General features: G+C 38.9%; 2 protein-coding genes across 2 annotated transcripts; both read right to left on the bottom strand.

Moving 5' to 3' along the window:
- Nucleotides 1–4,807: 4,807 nt before the first annotated feature.
- LOC130232670 (macrophage mannose receptor 1-like) lies at nt 4,808–7,088 on the bottom strand. Its single transcript, XM_056462645.1, has 3 exons — nt 7,052–7,088; nt 6,612–6,959; nt 4,808–5,720 (listed from the first exon to the last, which is right to left on the bottom strand). Exons 1-3 carry the CDS (start codon nt 7,086–7,088, stop codon nt 5,359–5,361), a joined length of 747 nt encoding a protein of 248 aa, XP_056318620.1. The 3' UTR covers nt 4,808–5,358.
- A 4,423-nt stretch (nt 7,089–11,511) lies between these two features.
- LOC130232887 (secretory phospholipase A2 receptor-like) lies at nt 11,512–14,274 on the bottom strand. The gene is made up of 4 exons (XM_056462868.1): nt 14,244–14,274; nt 13,795–14,151; nt 12,030–12,368; nt 11,512–11,873 (listed from the first exon to the last, which is right to left on the bottom strand). Exons 1-4 carry the CDS (start codon nt 14,272–14,274, stop codon nt 11,512–11,514), a joined length of 1,089 nt encoding a protein of 362 aa, XP_056318843.1.
- Nucleotides 14,275–20,766: the final 6,492 nt, after the last annotated feature.

The raw sequence follows: 20,766 nt of genomic DNA, 5'->3' as shown, positions 1-20,766 counted from the left end.
TTATATTTTTTTGGATTGCTTTTAAAACGTGTTGGTTGGGTTTAGGGAAGCGGGTGGGCGGGTCAATCGATGAAATTGGTTGGGTTTAGGGAAGAGGGAGGGTGGGTCAGCCGATCGTTCGATAAGTCAGTCAGAAAGTCTGTCAAAAAGTGAGTCGACAGCGGCCTCTGGTGGGTTTACGCAACAACAGCAGGCGCGAATGGCACTCGCGAGGGAAATTTGAGATCTCGAAAATCGTACATGGCGACCTCTGGCGGATTCGCGAAAACAAAAACTGCAGAAAAACGTGCCGCCGGGACGTATTTCGCGGTCTCCAGTAACGTCCGTGGAGGTACGTTTTCAGAACGAGCCTGGGTTGGATATTTGCAAACAAGTCATATGAGTCATAAGGATTTTTCTCTAATAATTTACTGGAGTAAGAGTAAAAGTACACACTTTTAAATGTACTCAAAAAGTACAGGTTACCCATAATTTTCCTCAAGTAAATGTAATGAAGTAAATGTAACTCGTTACTACCCACCTCTGGACATGACACATCTTAAAATAAACACAATTTATTTATTTTTGTTATTCTTGCCATGAAAAGCATCATCATCTGCTGCAAGGCCTCTGCATTCTGGAAAACAATCAAAAAACAAAAACTGTTTACATTTGGTCAAATGTTTTGGGTCTCCTTCCACAAGCTTCTCACAATAGTTTGCAGGAATTTTGGCCCATTCCTCCTGACAGAATTGGTGTAACCGAGTCAGATTTGTTGGCTTTCTTGCTTGCACAAGCTTTTTCAACTCTGCCCATACATTTTTTATAGGATTGAGATCAGGGCTTTGTAATGGCCACTCCAAAACATTCACTCTGTTGTCCTTAAAACAAATTTTAACTAATTTGGCAGTATGTTTAGGGTCATTTGTGGCGAAGTTTTAATTTCCTGGCTGATGTCTTGAGATGTCAGTATTTCTACATAATGTTCTTTCCTCATGATGCCATCTATGCTGTGATGTGGACCAGTCCCTCCTGCAGCAAAACAGCCCCACAACATGATCCTGCCACCCCCACACTTCACAGTTCGGAGGGTGTTCCTAGGCACTAAGCTTTCCTCTAGTGATGTGACGTTGAAAAAACGATACATCTCGCTGTGAAGCAGTGTGCCGGAGCTTGATTCGTTTTGCCATCATCACGTGATCAGTGACGTCCGAAGCTTCACTTTCGCCTATACCCACGTGACTGCTTCGAATTTTGATTCAAAGGTTTAAACACCCCCATGGGTTAGTAAAGTGTATAGCGAGAGATTAGGCATTGATTACATACATTTCTACTGATTCACAGCACTGCACTGGTCCCATACACCAGTAATTAAACCAAAATACAATAGTCATTTATAGTAAAAAAGGTTTTGAGCCATACTAAAGTGTATTAGCATATCTTTTACAGCTATCTTTAAAGAAAATCACTCATATCGTAGTATAGTGGTTAACGGAGACCAGCTGGCGAATGCAGCCCAAAAGCCTCATTCACATAGCCTCCTCCTTAGAGCATTCGGCTCCCATGCAGGAATTGCTGGTTCGATCTCCGCTTGGAAGGAGTGGGTGGGTGAATGACTATTAATTTTAGTTCCATCAGACCATCATGTCACCAAAAATTCTTTGCAGTCTTTTTCCCAGTGTAATTTAGCAAATTGTAATCTGGCTTTTTTGTTGATTCTGGCTTGTTGATTTTCCCATGTTGTCACACAATGAAGCAGTGTGTTTGAGGTTTTCCTTAAATACTATTCTACAGTTGTGCCTCCAATTAACTCAAATTTTGTCAATTAGCCAATCAGAAACTTCCAAAACCTTGACACCCCCATCTGAGCTTTTTCAAAGGCATAATAATCTTATTGTATGTTAACTTGTGTTTCAAAAAATCTCAAGAAATATCTTTCTCATTATTGTGCTATTTTTTTCCTTTTTCTTTTTCATGAAATTGTACACTACTATTCCTAATGCAGAGATAATTTCAGATGAAATAGTTAAAAGGCATCTTACTTTTATAGGGGGATAAATTAGATTGTTGTCCCCTTTTAACAACAACAACAACAACAAAAAATATTATTTTATCAAATTTCAGCAAATCTGCACATCTGGCTCAAAATGATATTTACCTGACTTTCATTTCATTTTAGCAATTAACACAACTTCATATGCTGTCCTAGAAATGTGTTCCAGCCATGCCAGGGACATGCTATTACGAGCAGGGTGCAAATTACAGCAGGGTTTGAGGGGAGTTGTCCCTCCTAATTAACTCTCGATCCACCCTAAAGGATGTCAAAACAAGATGTATGGGCAGGTCAGCCCTTAAATAGTGAGAAATAGTTTTCCCTGATCTGTATCTTACATAATAATAATATTAATGATTAAAATAAAATAGAAAATACAAATATACATTTGACCACCCCTATAATGGTTCATACCAGCAGATCTAGAGCAACAGTGGATATTCTAAGTTTTCACGAGACACTTTAATTGTAAAATAGGTGTTTGTATTTATATATAGCCTAAAAGTAAACTCAAGAGTTCACTCTTAGCTGATGATTGATTATAAAGCTTGTTTGGCATGCTGTCCCAGGAGAGAGCCCTGAGTTCATAAGATCCTCGAGCCCTGGGCTCCTTCCTGTTTGCAAGGCGAGTGGGGAGTTTGGGAGAACATGTAAACTCCGCACAGAAACGTCGGCTGGCTTGGTAAGCACTAGAACCTCATGATGTTCTGTGATACAACAGTGCTAACCACTGACCCACTGTGCCACCCATCTAGGAAAGGAGGAGAAGGGGTGGAAGGAGCGATTCTTTAAAATGAAGATAGCTGTTATATGGAACTTTTGTTTTCCATATAACCATTTCCATAGGATTATTTATAGTGGCTTAGGAATCGTCTAATTGGTGTATCATAAATGGGTTAATGTGGGGCCAGCCGCAAGAAAACATAAGCCTCTAGAAATTAGTTTATAAATAAAGTACACGTAAAATTAGATGCATAGTTTGAGCTTTGAAATAATCAGAGGTTACTGTATGCCAGAATACATTAAATATCCCTCAAAACAATAAAAACTTCAATATGTCTTATTAATAAATTTGATGTCATTTAAATTAAAAGATAAATTTGATTCACTGAAAACTTACCAAAAAAGTTGACCCCCTGAACACCAATCTATTATTTGCACCCTGATTGCTTATTTATTTCTTCATTTGAAGAGGTGCCATATTCTCATTTATGATATATGTTGGCTTTAGATCACACTCAGTATTGTGTTAGTGGCTGAATTATACACACTTTATTTATGGAAAAACGATTATTATTTTCGCTCTTTCTTTAGTTCTTTGCATCAGCATTTTTCTGAAATTGTACATGATTGTACATGTTGCGATTCAGGTGGCACGGTGTCCCAGTGCTTAGCAAGGTCACTGGTCATTGTGTATGATTGTGTGTGTGTAAATGTGATGGGGGGGGGGGGGGGGTGATGCCACGGATGCCACCTTCTCTATTCTACCACCCTAGGCGGCCACCTCTGTTGCCTTTAAGGACACACCTGGCCCTGGCTGTGACGACCCCTGAAAAATAAAGGACTAAGCTGAAGGAAAATGAATGACTGTTATGATTCCTTCATACAGGCTTTCTGTTCTTTTTCTGTGAACATATTGTTTCACGGATGTGAACATTGTTTTGATGTGACTTTTAAAACGTGGTATTAAATTAGAAAACAATGATCATTAGCCATGTTTAAATCAGTTTATTTGAGGTGATGATGTGCTAAACACTTATCTGTGTGGTTCAACATACATACATGCTGCAAGATTAAACAGTATTTTATGGAAGCACGTGCACAATATTAGATTGATGCAGACATTTTAAAACATTTTACATTTTAAAGAAAAAGTTGTAAAGATATGGGTAACACTTTATTTTGATGGTCCATTTGAGTATTAGTAGTCTGTCTGCTTAATATCTGTTAATACTGCTCCTTCAACAGACATTTAACTGACTATAAGAAACTTTGCAAGTACATGTCAGCTTACACTAACCCTAACAGTACTTAATGAGAATTAGTTGGCATGTAGATGGAATGTAACTTAAATTCAACAAACGGACGATCAAAATAAAGTGTGAGCAAGATATGACTAATGCAAAACCGAGCAGTGAGAAGAAAGTCACCACACTACCAGAAAAACATGACATGAAATCAATGCACATGACTTCTCTAGTCATTTATTATGTCTAGTATGCTTTGAGCCAAATTATTGAACCATTGTTGATTTTCTACTTTCTAATTGACTGAAATTAATTGTTTTCCCTGCTGAAAAATCCAGCTTAAACCAGCCTAGGCTGGTTTTAGCTGGTTGACCAGCCTGGTTTTAGAGGGGTTTTGGCCATTTCCAGGCTGGTTTCCAGCCATTTCCAGCCTGGTCTTTGCTGGTCAAGCTGGAAAATGACCTGCTAAAACCAGCTTGACCAGCCTACCCAGGCTGGGAGCCCAGCCAAAACCAGCTATGTCCAGCTTAAACCAGGCTGGTCAAGCCTGACCAGCTAAGAGTAGGCTGGAAATGGCTGGAAACCAGCCTGGAAATGGCCAAAACCCTTTAAAACCAGGCTGGTCAACCAGCTAAACCCAGCCAACCAGCTTAGGCTGGTTTAAGCTGTTTTTTTCAGTAGGGTTGAGAATTTTTCTAAAAGAGAATGACTGAGGTTTTTAATGTACCTTAAAACCAGAGATAAAAATGTATGTTGATTTCACAGTGTGATAATAATAATGATAATAATAATAATAATAATAATAATTATTATTATAATAATAATAATAATAATAATAATAATCCAGAGTAGTAGATATAAACAGGCAACTGGTCAGGACAGGAAGCATAACAGCATAAACGATAAACAAAACAAAGGTAAAAAAAAAAACAAAAAAAACAATCATGCAGGACAAAGAAGCGCTTAGAAATGCTGATTAACAAGATTTAGCAAAATGTGCGAGAAATTGAGGCTTATAAATAGTCCATATAATCAATGATGATGAGCTTCAGTTGTGTGTATATGTGTGTTCAGAATATTGTCAGCTGTGGAAGGAGTTGTTTGGTACATTGACTTCTAGGAGATGTAGTTCGGCAGGAATACAGGAAGCAATCTCCAGCTGGCGATCACAACACATGGGCTCTTCAAAAAATATATACAGAGAAAAGTAAATTTAAATTTCCAATTAAATGTTACATGCAGTATGTGTTTAAATGAAAGAATTTTCCATTACTTTTTAAAATAAACAATACATTATATAAACAGTACAAAAAATAAATCATTAATTGTTTGAAACAATCAAACACAGGTCCTTCACTCTCAGTAGTTTCTGCAGATGAAGTTGAGTCTGTCAGTTTCAGGACGGCTGATCCAGCTCTGATCTCCTCTAGACTGAACTGCTCCAGATCTCACTGTGGGCTCACAGTCCTCCTCTGATGTGCCGTTCCCTAGAGCCCAGTTCTGATAGCACACGGTCTCTCCACTCACCCAGAACCAGATGCCCAAAATGTGGGAGTAACGCAAACCCAACCACACCGCCTCAGTAGATGCCAGTTTAACCACGTTCATCACACGACGCTGCATCTCCACTGACTGAACCGAGACCAGATCCACATGATTCTGTCTGCAGTATCTCAGAGCTTCAGACCACGACAGATTCTGCTGGATCACAATCAGTTTATCTGGACACAAAACAAAGCAGAAACTAGAGAGAGACTGATCAAAAACAACATGCAGAACAAACACTGTGGAGGAATTTGACATGTCAGACATGTAGAGTCAACTTTAAGAGATCTGGAGCTGATGATGGAGTGAGTGTGTTTGGAGGATCTGCTCACCTTCATGACACACAAAAGGATACTGTCTATTACAAGAGATGTCTATCCATCTTCCTTGAGTGTTCTGTTTAATTGCTGTACAGCCTTCATGCCCTAAAATATTATTTGGTTCACCAGTATTCCAGTATCTGAATGAGGAGTTGCTCTGATCTGACCACTGCCATGTGTCTCTGAACAGACCGATCCAGACTTCAGATCTAGATGAGTTTCTGTCATTAATGAACTTCTTCAGCTGTTGATTCTCATTCTGGTTCCTCACACTGACCAGATCAATGTAATTCTGTCTGCAGTAACTCTGAGCAGCTCTCCAGTTCATCTTATTTTTGACAAACACCAGTCCTCTGCTCTCTTTAAGAAAAACAAGTGGAAACATTATTTTATCAGTGTATTCTTACTCTGCTTATGTTCATCAAAATAAAAATAAGTAAAAAGCATAAGAAAAGCCTGTTACAGAAAAGGTGAGTTGTTATGAGTTTGTTGTTTATTAATATTACTATGTTCACTATTTAAGTTATTTAGACTATGGCCTGTAAGTCTGTACTTCACATGTCTTTTCCTGTTTGCCCTTGTTAATAAATTTGCCAGAAATGTTTACCACAAAATTACCAAGTAGATTTATGTTTTTGTTTTACGTTTACACAAATTGTATAATGTCATTATTTATTAATAATCAAATTTAAGTCTCTTTAGAAACTTTTGCCAAATCAGCATTTGCTATAAGTGTCTGTTACTCACGGTTGTAGCAGATAAAGCAACACGTCTTTGTGCATGGCCAATCATGCCACTGTCCATTTCTTATAAAAGTACAATCAGCATTGCCATCTGGTTGTCCTGATGCCCATTTTAGGAAGAGCGCAGGATCACCTGAAGACCAATGCCATTTGTAATGACTCGTCTTCTGAAGACCAATCCAGACACATCCATTATTCACACACTTGTTCAGCTGGATCATGTCGTTCATGTTGTCAACAGTGGCCAGATCTGTGTATTTCTCTCTGCAGTATCTCTGAGCTTCATTCTGCTTCTTCTCCTCATTTATAAAGTGATACTGACGCTGAACACATTCAGATATGGAGCAGAGAGCTGTAAAAGAGACACTTTGCTTTAATGTTGTTCAGAACAGAGTCAAACCTAATGAAACTATCAACCATAAATCAAACTACAAACACACTCACCAATGAGGAGAAGAGGGAAATATAGAGTTTGAGCCATTTCTGTGGAAGAAACATATAAAAACACACTCTAATGTTCATCTTTGAGTAGAACATGATCATGTATTAAAGAATGTCAGCAGCACAACACAATTCACAAACATTAAATTCTGATTCTGATGTGGATGTGTGTGTTCTTACCTAAGAGGTGGTGTGTTTCTGTCCTCAGTCTGATGTTTCTGTCTGCAGTTTCGGGCTATGTGATGTTTATTTTTTATTTATTACTGTAAACCGAGGCTGTTCTTCCTCATTCAGGTGTATTTGCATATTTTTCTGTGTTAGTCTTTGTTTCTGTACATCACTGAAAGCAAGTTCATTTGAATGTGGTAGAGAGTCCAGAGTCTGTATTCTGTAATAAAAGGTTAAAGATAAGATTTTATGTTCGGCCTAGTTTCTTTATTAATCTGAGTTCGCCACAGCGGAATGCACCGCCAACTTATTCAGCACATGTTTTGCGCAGCGGATGCCCTTCCAGCTGCAACCCATCTCTGGGAAACATCCATACAAACTCATTCACACTCATACACTACGGACAATTTAGCTTACCCAATTAACCTGTACTGCATGTCTTTGGACTGTAGGGGAAACCGGATCACCCAGAGGAAACCCATGCGAATGCAGGGAGAACATGCAAACTCCACACAGAAATGCCAACTGACCCAGCCGAGGCTCGAACCAGTGACCTTCTTGCTGTGAGGCGACAGCACTACCTACTGCGCCACTACGTCGCCCCAGCCATATATGTAAAGCACAAATAATGTCCCTAAATTCGGTCACATCCTGCATCGCTATCCTTGAATCAACCTCGATCATTGTAAGCTGCTTGGTTTTCTGTCTGTTCCCTTGCTCCGTTTGTTAGATGTTTGCTCCAACTTTTTTTTGCAGTCTGAAGTGCGTCAAACTTCACATTACTTGTGCTTCATTCATGTCTGCTTGCTGCAGAGACTGCAAAACACCCCCCCCCCCATTCTCTCATGTTATGTTAGGATTGTGAGGGCGCAGGTGAGACATAATATTTTGAGAGATATTCATATACACGTGCAATTCCAAACTGAAATAAACATAATCTGATTATATGGTTTGGAATTCGATGTTTTATGAGATTATTTTACATTTTTGGTGAATATTTTGCTTTTAAATGAAGAATTTTGCAGGATCGCAAAAATTTACTTTTTGCTTAATTTTCAGCAATAGCAGAATCGCAACAAACTATTGATTGTTATGCAAATGACTGCCAAATCTATGTTCCCCTTAAAAGGACAGATGGGGTTCCGGATTAGATGGTGGTGTGAACGGCTCCCGATAGCTAGTCTGATTCAACCCCTAAAAATCTAATTCTCAACACAAATTCAGACTCAAAATGAGTGGGGGTACCAAATCAAAGAGCCGTACAATTCTTTAATAATCATATAAAACTGATTCTGATTCTGAAAATAAAGGGGAATGAACAAAACACAAACGTTAAACAGAGATGTTTTGCCTGAAGCTAAGCTAACACACGACAGGCTTACAAGTCAAGCCGGATTTGAAACTAGAAGCAAACAAATCAAAGACTTGAAAAAAGAAATTAAGTCTGATCCAAAAGGACTCATGTTTGAAGTAGGGCTGCACGATTAATCAAAAAAAAAATCACGATCTCAATTCGACCACACAATCTTAATTCAGCTTTTCTACGATTCAGCCAATTATATTTTCAAGATCAGGAGAGAAGAGTAAAACACTTTTTGTCACGTAAGCGTTTTGAAGGAGTAATCCATACCTTTGTAACCACCCAGCTGGACTACTGTAATGCACTTTTGGAGTAAGTCAATCCTCTATTTTTCGATAACAACTTGTTCAAAATGCAGCTGCACATCTTTTAACTGGCTCATGCAAATACTGTATGGGCACATCACTCCGGTTTTATCTTCTCTTCACTGGGTGTCTGTGCATTTCAGGATCCATTTTAGGTTGTTATTATTTGTTTTATGGTGCTGTGCTACTTTAAACCACCTCCATTACTGTTTTTAAATCTCTTCTTAAAACCCACATTGAATTTGACACAGCATGACATTTATTCATATCTTTTAAAGTATGTGTTACACTTTGTTAGCGCTTCAGTCTGCTTTGTTTCTTATTAAAGTCCATTATAAATAACATTTTATTGAAATTGACAGTGAAAAACACATCAATAATTTTTGGTGGTCCATATAAGGACATTATCTATATTTTTAATATATGAAATATGTGATAGAACTTTGATACTAAGATCATGCTGAGTATTTAGCTTTATAAAAACTATATTTATTTATTTTGCTGTTTTTGGACTTTTATTTCTCTTTTTATTTCTCAGTATTTGTTTTTTCACAGATAATTGTTCAAAATGTCATAAGTAGGGTTGGGTACCGAAACCCAGTGCCATTATAACACTGGTACCTTTGTAACCGGTATGCACCGGACCGAATCAGCATATGAATTTCGGTGCCACTGGTGCTGCAACAGGGACGTAAGAAGCATCAAGGGGTACATCAAAGGCACACATAGGTACGCGTTGTCACACCATCTCTAATCATTTAATTCTAAACAACTTTGAGGAATACGGACAGGCGATGTCAGGCATTTATTCTTGTTGCTTAGGGAACGGACGCACGCAACACACGCAGTACAGCGCATTCGGTGAGCAAGAGCGACTCTCTTCAGATCAACACGCAGGATCGCATTCATCAAATTTGCTTAAACGAAACATTCTAAAGCGTATTTTACAAGCAAGGATTCTGACACAGCAACGTGAAGCAGATGCTTTACAAAAGTTGCGTGTAATGGGGAAACACATCAAACTTAATGACACATGTGAAGGCTCATGGAATCAACTTAAAGGCAGAGGAATGCGCTGAGAGCTTGCAACATCATCTGGCACTTTCAATGAGTATGTACATAGAAACCAATGCTCCGATTTTAATATGATTGAGACAGTACTCTGATTAAGAGTCTAGACTTCCATGTAAACAGTGATTTTTGATAACCTTAAAGGGCCACTTGTGAAATGCGCAGATTTTTTCTTTCCATTCAACGCGTGGTATCAAAATCCATAGAGCGATCTTCCACCAGTCCTTACCTAATGCTCGCATCAAATACCTCAGTTTGTCATGGGGACACGAATTAAATGTTCCTGAATGAAAGTGAAACTGCAGTTAAAGTCGAAAAATGAAACACCTGAAATTACATGAAACTCTGGAGGAAATATGGATAGCGCGGTGACACAATGACGTTAATCGATCTATGTACTATAACATGTAAGACGGGATCATGAAAGGAACATTCAAAAAGCAACTCATGTAAACACCTGAATCATATTCGTGTCTTATTCAGATTATTAGATTACTGATAACCATGTAAACATAGACACAAGCCCCAACTCTAGAACAAAGGAGTCCAGTATTTTGATGACACCCTTTCCACAGGTTAGTAGTAAGCTAATGTTATTTCATAATGCAAATCTTAATTTCATGCCAACCAAAAAATGATCAAAGGAAATATATTAATGTATCTCAAATATATAAAATATGAATTGATGTTTACTGTAAACTTTAATTATATTGTTCCATTAAAATTATTTTTTAAAGATTTTTTAAAATTAAAGACTTTTCTAGTCATCCACCATAATTTTGTGGCTCAAAAGCATCGGTTCAGGCACCGTTTTGGCACCGGTACCAGTTTAAAAGTATCGATTTAGCACCGGTATCGAAATAACCCCAAACAAAACCCAACCCTAGTCATAAGGGTGAGTAAAGTCACTAGAAGAGTAAATGTTATACAAACATAGAAACTACTGAATTATGATTGTATATTTATGAATGTTTTCCCGTGAATAAGCAGTTTAATAAGAAATGTGTTTGTTTTGATGTGAATTTTAAAATTTGCTATTTAACTAAAAAAACAATGCTCATTTAAATGAGTTTATTTGACCTAAAAGAGTTGAACACACATGTTGCAAGACATTTTATAATGAACTTTTACACAATCTAAAACAACACAATTGTATTTTATAGAGACAAGCAAAAAATATGGCTTTGATGCAAAAAACGCACTTTTTAAACAATAAATTGTAAAGATATGACCAATGCAAAATACACTGTTGAGAATAAAGTCACTACACTACCAGGAAACCTACTCATGAAATCAACTCACATGAATTATTTACTTTTTTAGTGTTTATTACGCACACATTTGAACCATTATTATCTTTGTTAAATCTCTCAAGCCTCTTTTTGTCGGAAGAGTATGAGATTGAAACTTCAAATGTACCTGAAAGCTAAAGATAAAACTTATTTATTTATTTCATAAGGTCTTTAAAGTAGATATAAAGTGCACATTAGTATTTTTAAATGACTAAAATAAATGTTACATACAGTAGGTGTTAAAATTATTGAAAACAAGTCTTTCACTCAGTAGTTTCTGCAGATGAAGTTGAGTTTGTGAGTTTCAGGACGGCTGATCCAGGTCTGATCTCCTCCAGACTGAACTGCTCCAGATCTCACTGTGGGCTCACAGTCCTCCTCTGATGTGCCGTTCCCTGGAGCCCAGTTCTGATAGCACACGGTCTGTCCACTCACCCAGAACCAGATGCCCAAAGCCCAGGAGTGACGTAAACCCAACCACACCGCCTCAGTAGACGCCAGTTTAACCACGTTCATCACCTCATACTGCATCTCCACTGACTGAACCGAGACCAGATCCACATGATGCTGTCTGCAGTATCTCAGAGCTTCAGACCACGACAGATTCTGCTGGATCACAATCAGTTGATCTGGACACAAAACAAAGCAGAAACTAGAGAGAGACTGATCAAAAACAACATGCAGAACAAACACTGTGGAGGAATTTGTCATGTCAGACATGTAGAGTCAACTTTAAGAGATCTGGAGCTGATGATGGATTGAGTGTGTTTGGAGGATCTGCTCACCTTCATGACACACAAAAGGATACTGGTGGTAATCACTAGAGTAGTCAGCCCATTGTCCCGATGTGTTTGGTTGAATCACTGCACAGTATGCAAAATCTTGAAAATTAGAAGCCCAGTATCTGAATGAGGAGTTGCTCTGATCTGACCACTGCCACGAGTCACTGAACAGACCGATCCAGACTGCAGATCCAGATAAGTTTCTGTCATTAATGAATTTCTCCAGCTGTTGATTCTCATTCTGGTTCCTCACACTGACCAGATCAATGTGATTCTGTCTGCAGTAACTCTGAGCAGCTGTCCAGTTCATCGTCTGATTGACAAACACCAGTCCTGCGCTCTCTTTAAGAAAATCAATTAAAACATTATTTTATTAGTTCGTCCTTTAGTTGTATGCGAACAAATCAGTACTTATAAATGCTACTTTTTTAAGTCCTAAAACTATAGCCTGTAGAATTATAATTCAACATCACATATTCTGTTTGCATTTGAAATATAAATCTGCACAGGACTGAATTTTCTCCCGTCAGGTTTTATCCCGCACCTGACTGCTCCCGCTGTATATTCAGCCTTTGTTCACGCGTGGCTCGTCCCGCCCATTCCTGCTAAATTTAGATCTGGTTTCCAAAATCTCACGTCAAAATTGGGTATTACCAAAAGAGAGAGATAACAGATAAAAGTGTAGGTTGTGCAATAACCGTAGGCTAAATGTCAGTTTTGTTTGCACCTTTGTGATGAGACATGCGTGCCACATTAAACAGTGATGTGCTGTGAGGATTGTGGCCGGTGAGGCACTAGTTACCAGACATCCCAAGTTGGGAAAAGTTATTTCCGGGAAAGACAGAGATGAGGGAGGTTGCAGGAGAATCGGTGCCTGAAGAAAAAAAAAAAAAAAAAAAAAAAATGATGGTGCGCAACGTATCTGAAGAGCGGTGGGGGCGTGTGCTGTGCACGCGATGTTATGTATCTAAAGAGCAATGTAGGTGCAATGTACCTGAAGAGTGGTAGGGGTGTGTGCTCACGCGATATATCTGAAGAGCTGGGAGGGATGCGGTGGAGAGGCGTGTGCGATGTATTTGAGGACCGGTCGGAAGACGCGCGATTTCCGGAAGATTATCATTCGTTTGCAGGCATCTGGGAATCTCTGCATTTGCGGAAGACTCCCAGATCATCCGGGAGACTTGGGATGTCTGTGTTACAATATGTTATATATGGTCAGCAGGATGTGACAGACCATTTATGGTTAAATTGTTATTTGTAGTGTGTGACATCATTGTTATGCCAAGCATGTGACGTAAAGGAAAGCACAGAGAAAACCTGCCTTTCTGAGATTTACATGTTTATAGAAGGATAGTTCATTACCAGAGTGAACCAATCTTAAACAGCACTGACTCTTTCAAAATCAGATGTACAGACATATCCACTCAATATATTTGCAAACTACTGATTGCGTTTGATATATCATATCAGCTTTATTTCTATACACATTGCAGGTACATATTGGGCCACAGAAGAATGTAAAATGTATAGCGATTAAACATGGCTCCCAAAAAAACACCCAGCTGGATGCTACAGAGTCCAGACAGCTGCAGGATTGCAGACCTTTACTTTGAGATAATAGTAGGTTGTCAGAAATATCTGCCACATTACAAAGTAGATTTGACTTATATTGTTTTGGAGTGTTTTATCATTTATACTGTCACATTTAAATTTTCAATGGAAGTATACTTAGTTAAATGAAACTTTCTCTGTAGGGGTTTGTACTCACTGTTGTAGCAGATGAAGAAAAATGTGTTATTGCGTGCCACAGCAAACCACTGTCCATTCTTTATTGTACCACGATTATTACTGCTGTTTGATTGTTCAGATGTCCAGTTCAGAAAGAGCGCAGGATCACCTGAAGACCAATGCCATTTATAAACATCTGTCTTCTGAAGACCAATCCAGATATTCTGATCACGTACATCATTCAAACTCTTGTTCAGCTGGATCATGTCGTTCATGTTGTCAACGGTGGCCAGATCTGTGTATTTCTCTCTGCAGTATCTCTGAGCTTCAGTCCAGTTCTTATTCTCCTTTATAAAGTGATACTGACGCTGAACACATTCAGATATGGAGCAGAGAGCTGTGAAAGAGACACTTTGCTTTAATTATTTTCAGAACAGAGTCAAACCTAATGAAACTATAAACCATAAATAAAACTACAAACACACTCACCAATGAGGAGGAAATAGACAGTTTGAGCCATTTCTGTGGAACACATTAAAAAACACAAACCCTCATTAGGTTTGGAGTAAAATGCTAGAAAAAGAAGCATTTCAGCTTATTTCTCATATTTAAGCACAATTCACAATTTCTGCAGTCTATATATATATATATATATATATATATATATATATATATATATATATATATATATATATATATAAATAATGTAGATGTGAGTAGTTCTTACCTCAAAGCTGGTGTGTTTCTGTCCTCAGTCTGATGTTTCTGTCTGCAGCTTCAGACTATGTGATTAATCTATATCTGCTCTCATCAGTCATTCAGCACGTCACATTATTTGCTTATTACTCTAAACAAAGGCCTTTTTCATTTTTCTTCCTCATTCAGGTGTATTTACTCATTTTTGCTCTGTGTTGTTCATTGTTTCTGTACTTCTTTGGAAGTTTGTTCATTTGAATACGGTCAGGACTCGAGTCTATATTTTTCACAGAATTTCTATAGAAGCTTCTCAAGAAAAATCCACCCCAACATTTGCTTTTTATGTTTTTTTTCACCCTCGATCGTTCTACAATGACATATTTTTGCACCCCAAAACACAAAATTTTATATGCGTTATGCATTCATAAGTACAGTATCTACTCTGTTGTGTTGATATAATGGACATAAACAAACATGTGCAAAGACAACTAAAAAACACACTCAGGTATTCATATAAGAAAATCATTCAGAATTTCTCATGTTTGCTGATTTACATGCATATGAGGACCTCCAGGTGTTACAGCACTTGTCTATCCCGGAGTCGGGTCTGTTTATTTGTCTTTTTTCTTTTTCTATTTTAAACACCTAAAATGTAAAGCCAAATACCCATAGAAAAATAAAAAACAAAAAAATATCCTATACCTAAACACCCAAATGAAACTAATGGCCCATTTCCACTGAGTGGTACAGTACGGGTCACCTTTATCAGGCTTGTGTTTCCACTTTCAAAAGGATACCAATGGTGGTATTGGTTGTTTGCATATCATATGAGAAGCTCCTCACAAAACAGATGCTTATTCGCATAAATACTTGTGTATAAATGTTCATTGCTAACCGTTCCATGAACATGAGTTGATTATAAATGCAGATCAATGATTGAATAGCCTACTGTAATGTCTGCAATTACATAAACTAAATAAACATAACAACATATGAACACATACAGACCCTTACAGTCTCCGATATGTTACCAACTACAGAAAAACTACACACAGCATATATTTAGTCCTTATTTGGGTTCAAAAACAACATTCAGCATATAGCCCACAGTGCAAACCTCTTATCTGTGTCTGTAATCTTCACCAGCACATGTTGTCTCCGTTAGAGAGTAATTTCGTCATTCTGAGTTCATAATAGTCCAAAAGGTGATGATAATAGTCAAACATGGCATTTGTCTGTTTCTGAAAGGATCGGATGTCAGAAGCCTTTCAATAATCACGCGCACGTTATTATCATCAGCTAAAGAAGTTATTTCAAATATAGACGTGCTGCGAGTGCATGCGAGAAAGCAAGAGCGCTCGCACTTGACAGCCTTATAAACAACTACGGGGCACGGTGTAGATTCTGCTCTTCAACGACAAGGTTTGTTTGAGCTCTGGTCGACCATAGCTAGCTATTATATGTATTATTATTGTGTAATGTCTCAGCGGTGTATTTAAAAATGGCGCTTGCTTTGTTTTCATTCTCCTAGCTTATGCATGCGCTTCTTTGTAAACCAATAGAGTGGAGGAACTATGACGTCAATTTGTATGCAAAACCCCGGAAGCGAGTTAGCATTTTAGCAGTTCTGGTTCCCTCGTCCCAAAGTCAATGGGTTTTATCATTGAGATTTCAGTAAAATCGCTTAAATAAGGTTTGTTAAATAAGGCTAACACAACCTCAAGATACTTTCATGTTTTGTTTTACGACATAAAACACGTTAGTTACATCTCACTCTTGAGTTTTTAAATTGGTAACTCTTCTTTAAAAAGACGGTTTCTATTGTGGTGTCTGATTGGTCTTATGACAACCCAGGCTCATTCTGAAAACGTACCTCCACGGATGTTTCTGGAGACCGCGAAATACGTCCCGGAGGCACGTTTTTCTGCAGTTTTTGTTTTCGCGAATCCGCCAGAGGTCGCAGTGTACGATTTTCGAGATCTCAAATTTCCCTCGCGAGTGCCATTCACGCCTGCTGTTCTCACATAAACCCACCAGAGGCCGCTGTTGACTCACTTTTGGACAGACTTTCTGACTGACTGAGCAAACGATCGGCTGACCCACCCTCCCCCTTCCCTAAACCCAACCAATTTCATCGATTGAAGCAATCCAAAAAAATAAAAGCCCTCGACTAACTTTTTTTTTACCACATCCTCACCCTGCTATTCACTTGTTTGTTTTATATTTTGGATTCTGTTTTTGTCTTACCTGATTTCTGGAACCGCTCTTCACCAAACTCGAACCCCCGTCTTCATGGTCAACTCCTCTCTGCATCTCAAATCCGCCGACGGACGTGGCGCGCTAACGGGACAAACTGTTTGCAGCCGGAATGCCGTCCATACGGAGGTAAGCGGTCAGCTGGTAAGCGCGATAAGGAACGGCGTCACACCACCCCGTAGTGTTCGTTTAAAGAAATGAAATGCAGCCATACCTCCGCCTATGTAATTCGCTGTCTCCAGAAACGTCCGCAGGGCTACGTTTTCACAATGAGCCTGTGTTGTCTTATGGCATTGATCATATGAGACACAAAAAATCAATGATGTATTCTGATATTCTGATGTGCAAAAGCACAACTCTTAATGATGAAACCAAGCATAAGAGAAAGGAGAGGCGCCTCCGCAAGAGGGCGCACTGAACCAACAAACCAGCTGGAGGAACTTTGGCTGACCTCACTGCTCAGTTTAAACACAACTCTTAGTGCATGAATGTGTAGGCACACTATGTATGAAGGCTGATAATATAACTGCCAAATAATTGACTTATACTCGGATGACTATGTATCTGTCTCCCCGAGGGATTTCCCCACTGTTCAAATGATAAAGCATGCTTTTTGAACGTAGGATTTAATTAAGCTATACACCTGTGTTTATGAATGATTAATGCTCTGTTTCTGAACATTGTTCCTGAACCCTGTCTCCAAACATGGTCCCAGAGTTGATCTGTACCTATGCACGATGAGTATAAAAGCTGAAATATACAAACCAGCTTTGCGCTTTTTGACTTCTGTATGCTGAAGTCGGTTGCCCTTTATCCTCAACGGAGGATAAAGGATCTTGTTTTCTGTTATTGTCTTTTGTTTATTCTACTTTTTCACAGGATTTTATTTTATTAATAAAAGTGTATTTGATTACTTTTCTTCACTGAAGTGGACATTGACTTCATTTTCCAGAACCCATCAAGTTACCCTGTGTGGTAAAGTATGAATCTAATTTATTCTCTAGCAAAATACATTATAAAGACGATCCTTTAACTAAACTCTAGCTAAGAAATATAGCTAAGGGAGGATCCTGGTTAATTTTTGTTTAATTAGGGTAATTAAATAAATCTGATCCAGCACACTATCGAGTTGCTAAATGGGACTACAGGCGGTGTCGGAGACATTATATATGTCATCGAGCTGAACTGGGCTGGCCGCCTCCATTGGCCATTTGGAGTTGTCTGTGATTTAAGTTTTTTCATGAATAGGATTTTATAGTTTGTAGTATTTTTCTAATTTGGAATTCATATTGTGTGTAGATAATGCCTTGACTTGTAAAGGCTGTCAAGTCAGATTAATTTGTTGATAATTTATTTTAATTAAACGATATGAAGACACTGCTACCAGTGCAGCCGGTCTCTTTCCTGCTCTCAATAATGCAAATGTGTGAATAAATGTGTAAAAATACATGTAAGTTAACTGTCATTTTAACGTGATCAATAGATTTTTCGTCAGGTTTTTATTCATCTGAACACTTTTAACTCTGTCATAACTACAATATTTACACTCCTCCATAAAATGTAAAGCATATGTGACTGTATAGGCTGCTTTTTGCTGTAATTCGTGACATAAAAAGAATATTGAATTTTGTTCTGTATCCATGATGGAACTTGCTGGCATTTGATAGACTTGCTCCTCACGCCTCATTTCTGTCATTTGTTAAGGTAAGTGGGCTGTGTGCACGCGAGCAATACACTCATTTAAATATGTCGGCACATTTTTAAAACTTTACAACTGTAAAGCAAAACAAAAAATGCATTTCCCACATAAAAAAAGACACGTAGGTCTATACAGATGTGATTTTGTGTACTTATTTGTATATAATATATAGCGGGGATTATAATATAATTAACCAAGAGATTAACTCTTTGTTATGGACCAAATTTCTAAAAATAAGCTTGAAAAGTTGTCTGTAGCAGGGCGGTACTGACGTCACAGGCGAGCGCCCCGAAGGCACTGTAGTCCGCTTATAGCCTAATGTTAGCTTTTTAGTTCTTGCGTTTGCATTTAAGATCCAAAAGTGCTAAAAGTTGTATTTTGGTGTGAGGATTATCCAGCTGGACAAAACGTGTAAGTGTAATAAACAATGTTTGAACACTGAGCTTATTATTTGCAATCTTCGATAAGCCTATGGGAAAATCCTATGGCGATTTTATCGAGGGAACCAGTTTTATGCTAGCAGCCGATTAGCCTACAAGGTGACGTCATAGTTCCTCCACTTTTTAGCGTTCAGCTGCGCATCTAGCTCTGCCTTTTGGTAGGTACTCTTGGTAAAAGTGGGTAAGAACGAGACACACACACCTGCGAACGCAACACAGGCCTTCAGTAACACTTAAGAAAGACAATCTTTTAAGCATCTCCGAAACTACATTTGCATTTCAGCTGGTTTATGAGGCACATGTGCAGCTGGTCAAGACTAAACCATCGGGTACTTAAAAGCATCTTTCTCAAATGACACTTATCTATATCTACAGAGTAAAATGTCACACTCAATTGGCTGAAACTCACCACACAGATGGTGTTTAGAATCAGAATCAGAAAGAGCTTTATTGCCAGGTATGTTCACACATACGAGGAATTTGTTTTCGTGACAAAGCTTCTACAGTGCAACAGGATTACAGAGACAGAACAAAAAACAGATAATAAATATATTTAAAAAAATAGAAGTAAGTAGTGAGTGCAAATATACAGATTGACAAGTGTATGTACGTGTTTATTACTATATACAACGTTATATGTGCAGCTGTTATGTGCAAATTGGCATGTAAAGTGTGTTGTTAAATAAGTGTATATGTGTATAAAACTGTATGGCAAGTAGTGATGTTGGCTCCACAATTATTATCATCAAGTGTTCATGAGATGGATTGCCTGAGGGAAGAAACTGTTTCTGTGTCGGGCTGTTCTGGTGCGCAGTGCTCTGTAGCGTCGACCAGAAGGTAACAGTTCAAAGAGGCAGTGTGCTGGGTGTGAGGGGTCCAGAGTGATTTTGGCAGCCCTCCTGCTCGCTCTGGATAAGTACAGTTCTTGGGGAGTAGGAAGGGTTGTACCAGTGATTCGCTCAGCAATCCGAACTATTCGATGTAGTCTTTGGAGGTCGTATTTAGTAGCTGAGCTAAACCAGACAGTTATTGATGTGCAGATGACTGATTCAATGATGGAGGTGTAGAACTGTTTCAGCAGCTCCTTTGGGAGGTTAAACTTCCTCAGCTGACGAAGAAAGTACAGCCTCTGTTGAGCTTTTTTGACAATGGAGTCAATGTGAGTGTCCCACTTCAGGTCCTGAGAGATGGTGGTGCCCAGGAACCTGAATGACTCCACTGCTGCCACAATGCTGTCCATGATGCTCAGTGGGGGGAGAGCAGGGGGGGGTTTCTCCTGAAGTCCACTATCATCTCCACTGTTTTGAGCGTGTTGAGCTCCAGGTTATTGTGGCTACACCAGACAGCCAACTCCTTAACCTCCTGTCTGTAAGCAGACTCGTCACCGTCCTCAATGAGGCCGATAAGTGTGGTGTCGTCTGCAAACTTCAAGAGCTTCACAGAGGAGTCTTTTGAAGTGCAATCATTCATGTACAGGGAGAAGAGCAGTGGGGAGAGGACACACCCCTGGGGGGCGCCAGTGCTGATTGTACGGATACTAGATGAGAATTTTCCCAGCTTCACCAGCTGCTGCCTGTCCGTTAGGAAGCTGTTGATCCACTGACAGACAGAGGTGGGCACAGAGAGCTGAGTTAATTTGGGCAGGAGAAGTTTTGGGATGATAGTGTTAAACGCCGAGCTGAAGTCAACAAACAAGATCCTCACATAGGTCCCTGGTCTGTCTAGGTGTTGCAGAGCATAATGCAGTCCCATATTTACTGCATCATCCACAGACCTGTTTGCTCTGTAGGCAAACTGAAGAGAGTCCAGTGAGGGTTCAGTGATGTCCTTCAGGTGGGCCAGCACCAGTTTTTCAAAAGACTTCATGACCACAGATGTTAGTGCCACCGGTCTGTAGTCATTTAGTCCTGTAAGTTTGGGT

This window comes from Danio aesculapii, chromosome 7 (genome assembly GCF_903798145.1).
Source record: "Danio aesculapii chromosome 7, fDanAes4.1, whole genome shotgun sequence".
NCBI lineage: Eukaryota > Metazoa > Chordata > Actinopteri > Cypriniformes > Danionidae > Danio > Danio aesculapii.
This window is presented reverse-complemented; position numbering and strand designations above follow the sequence as displayed.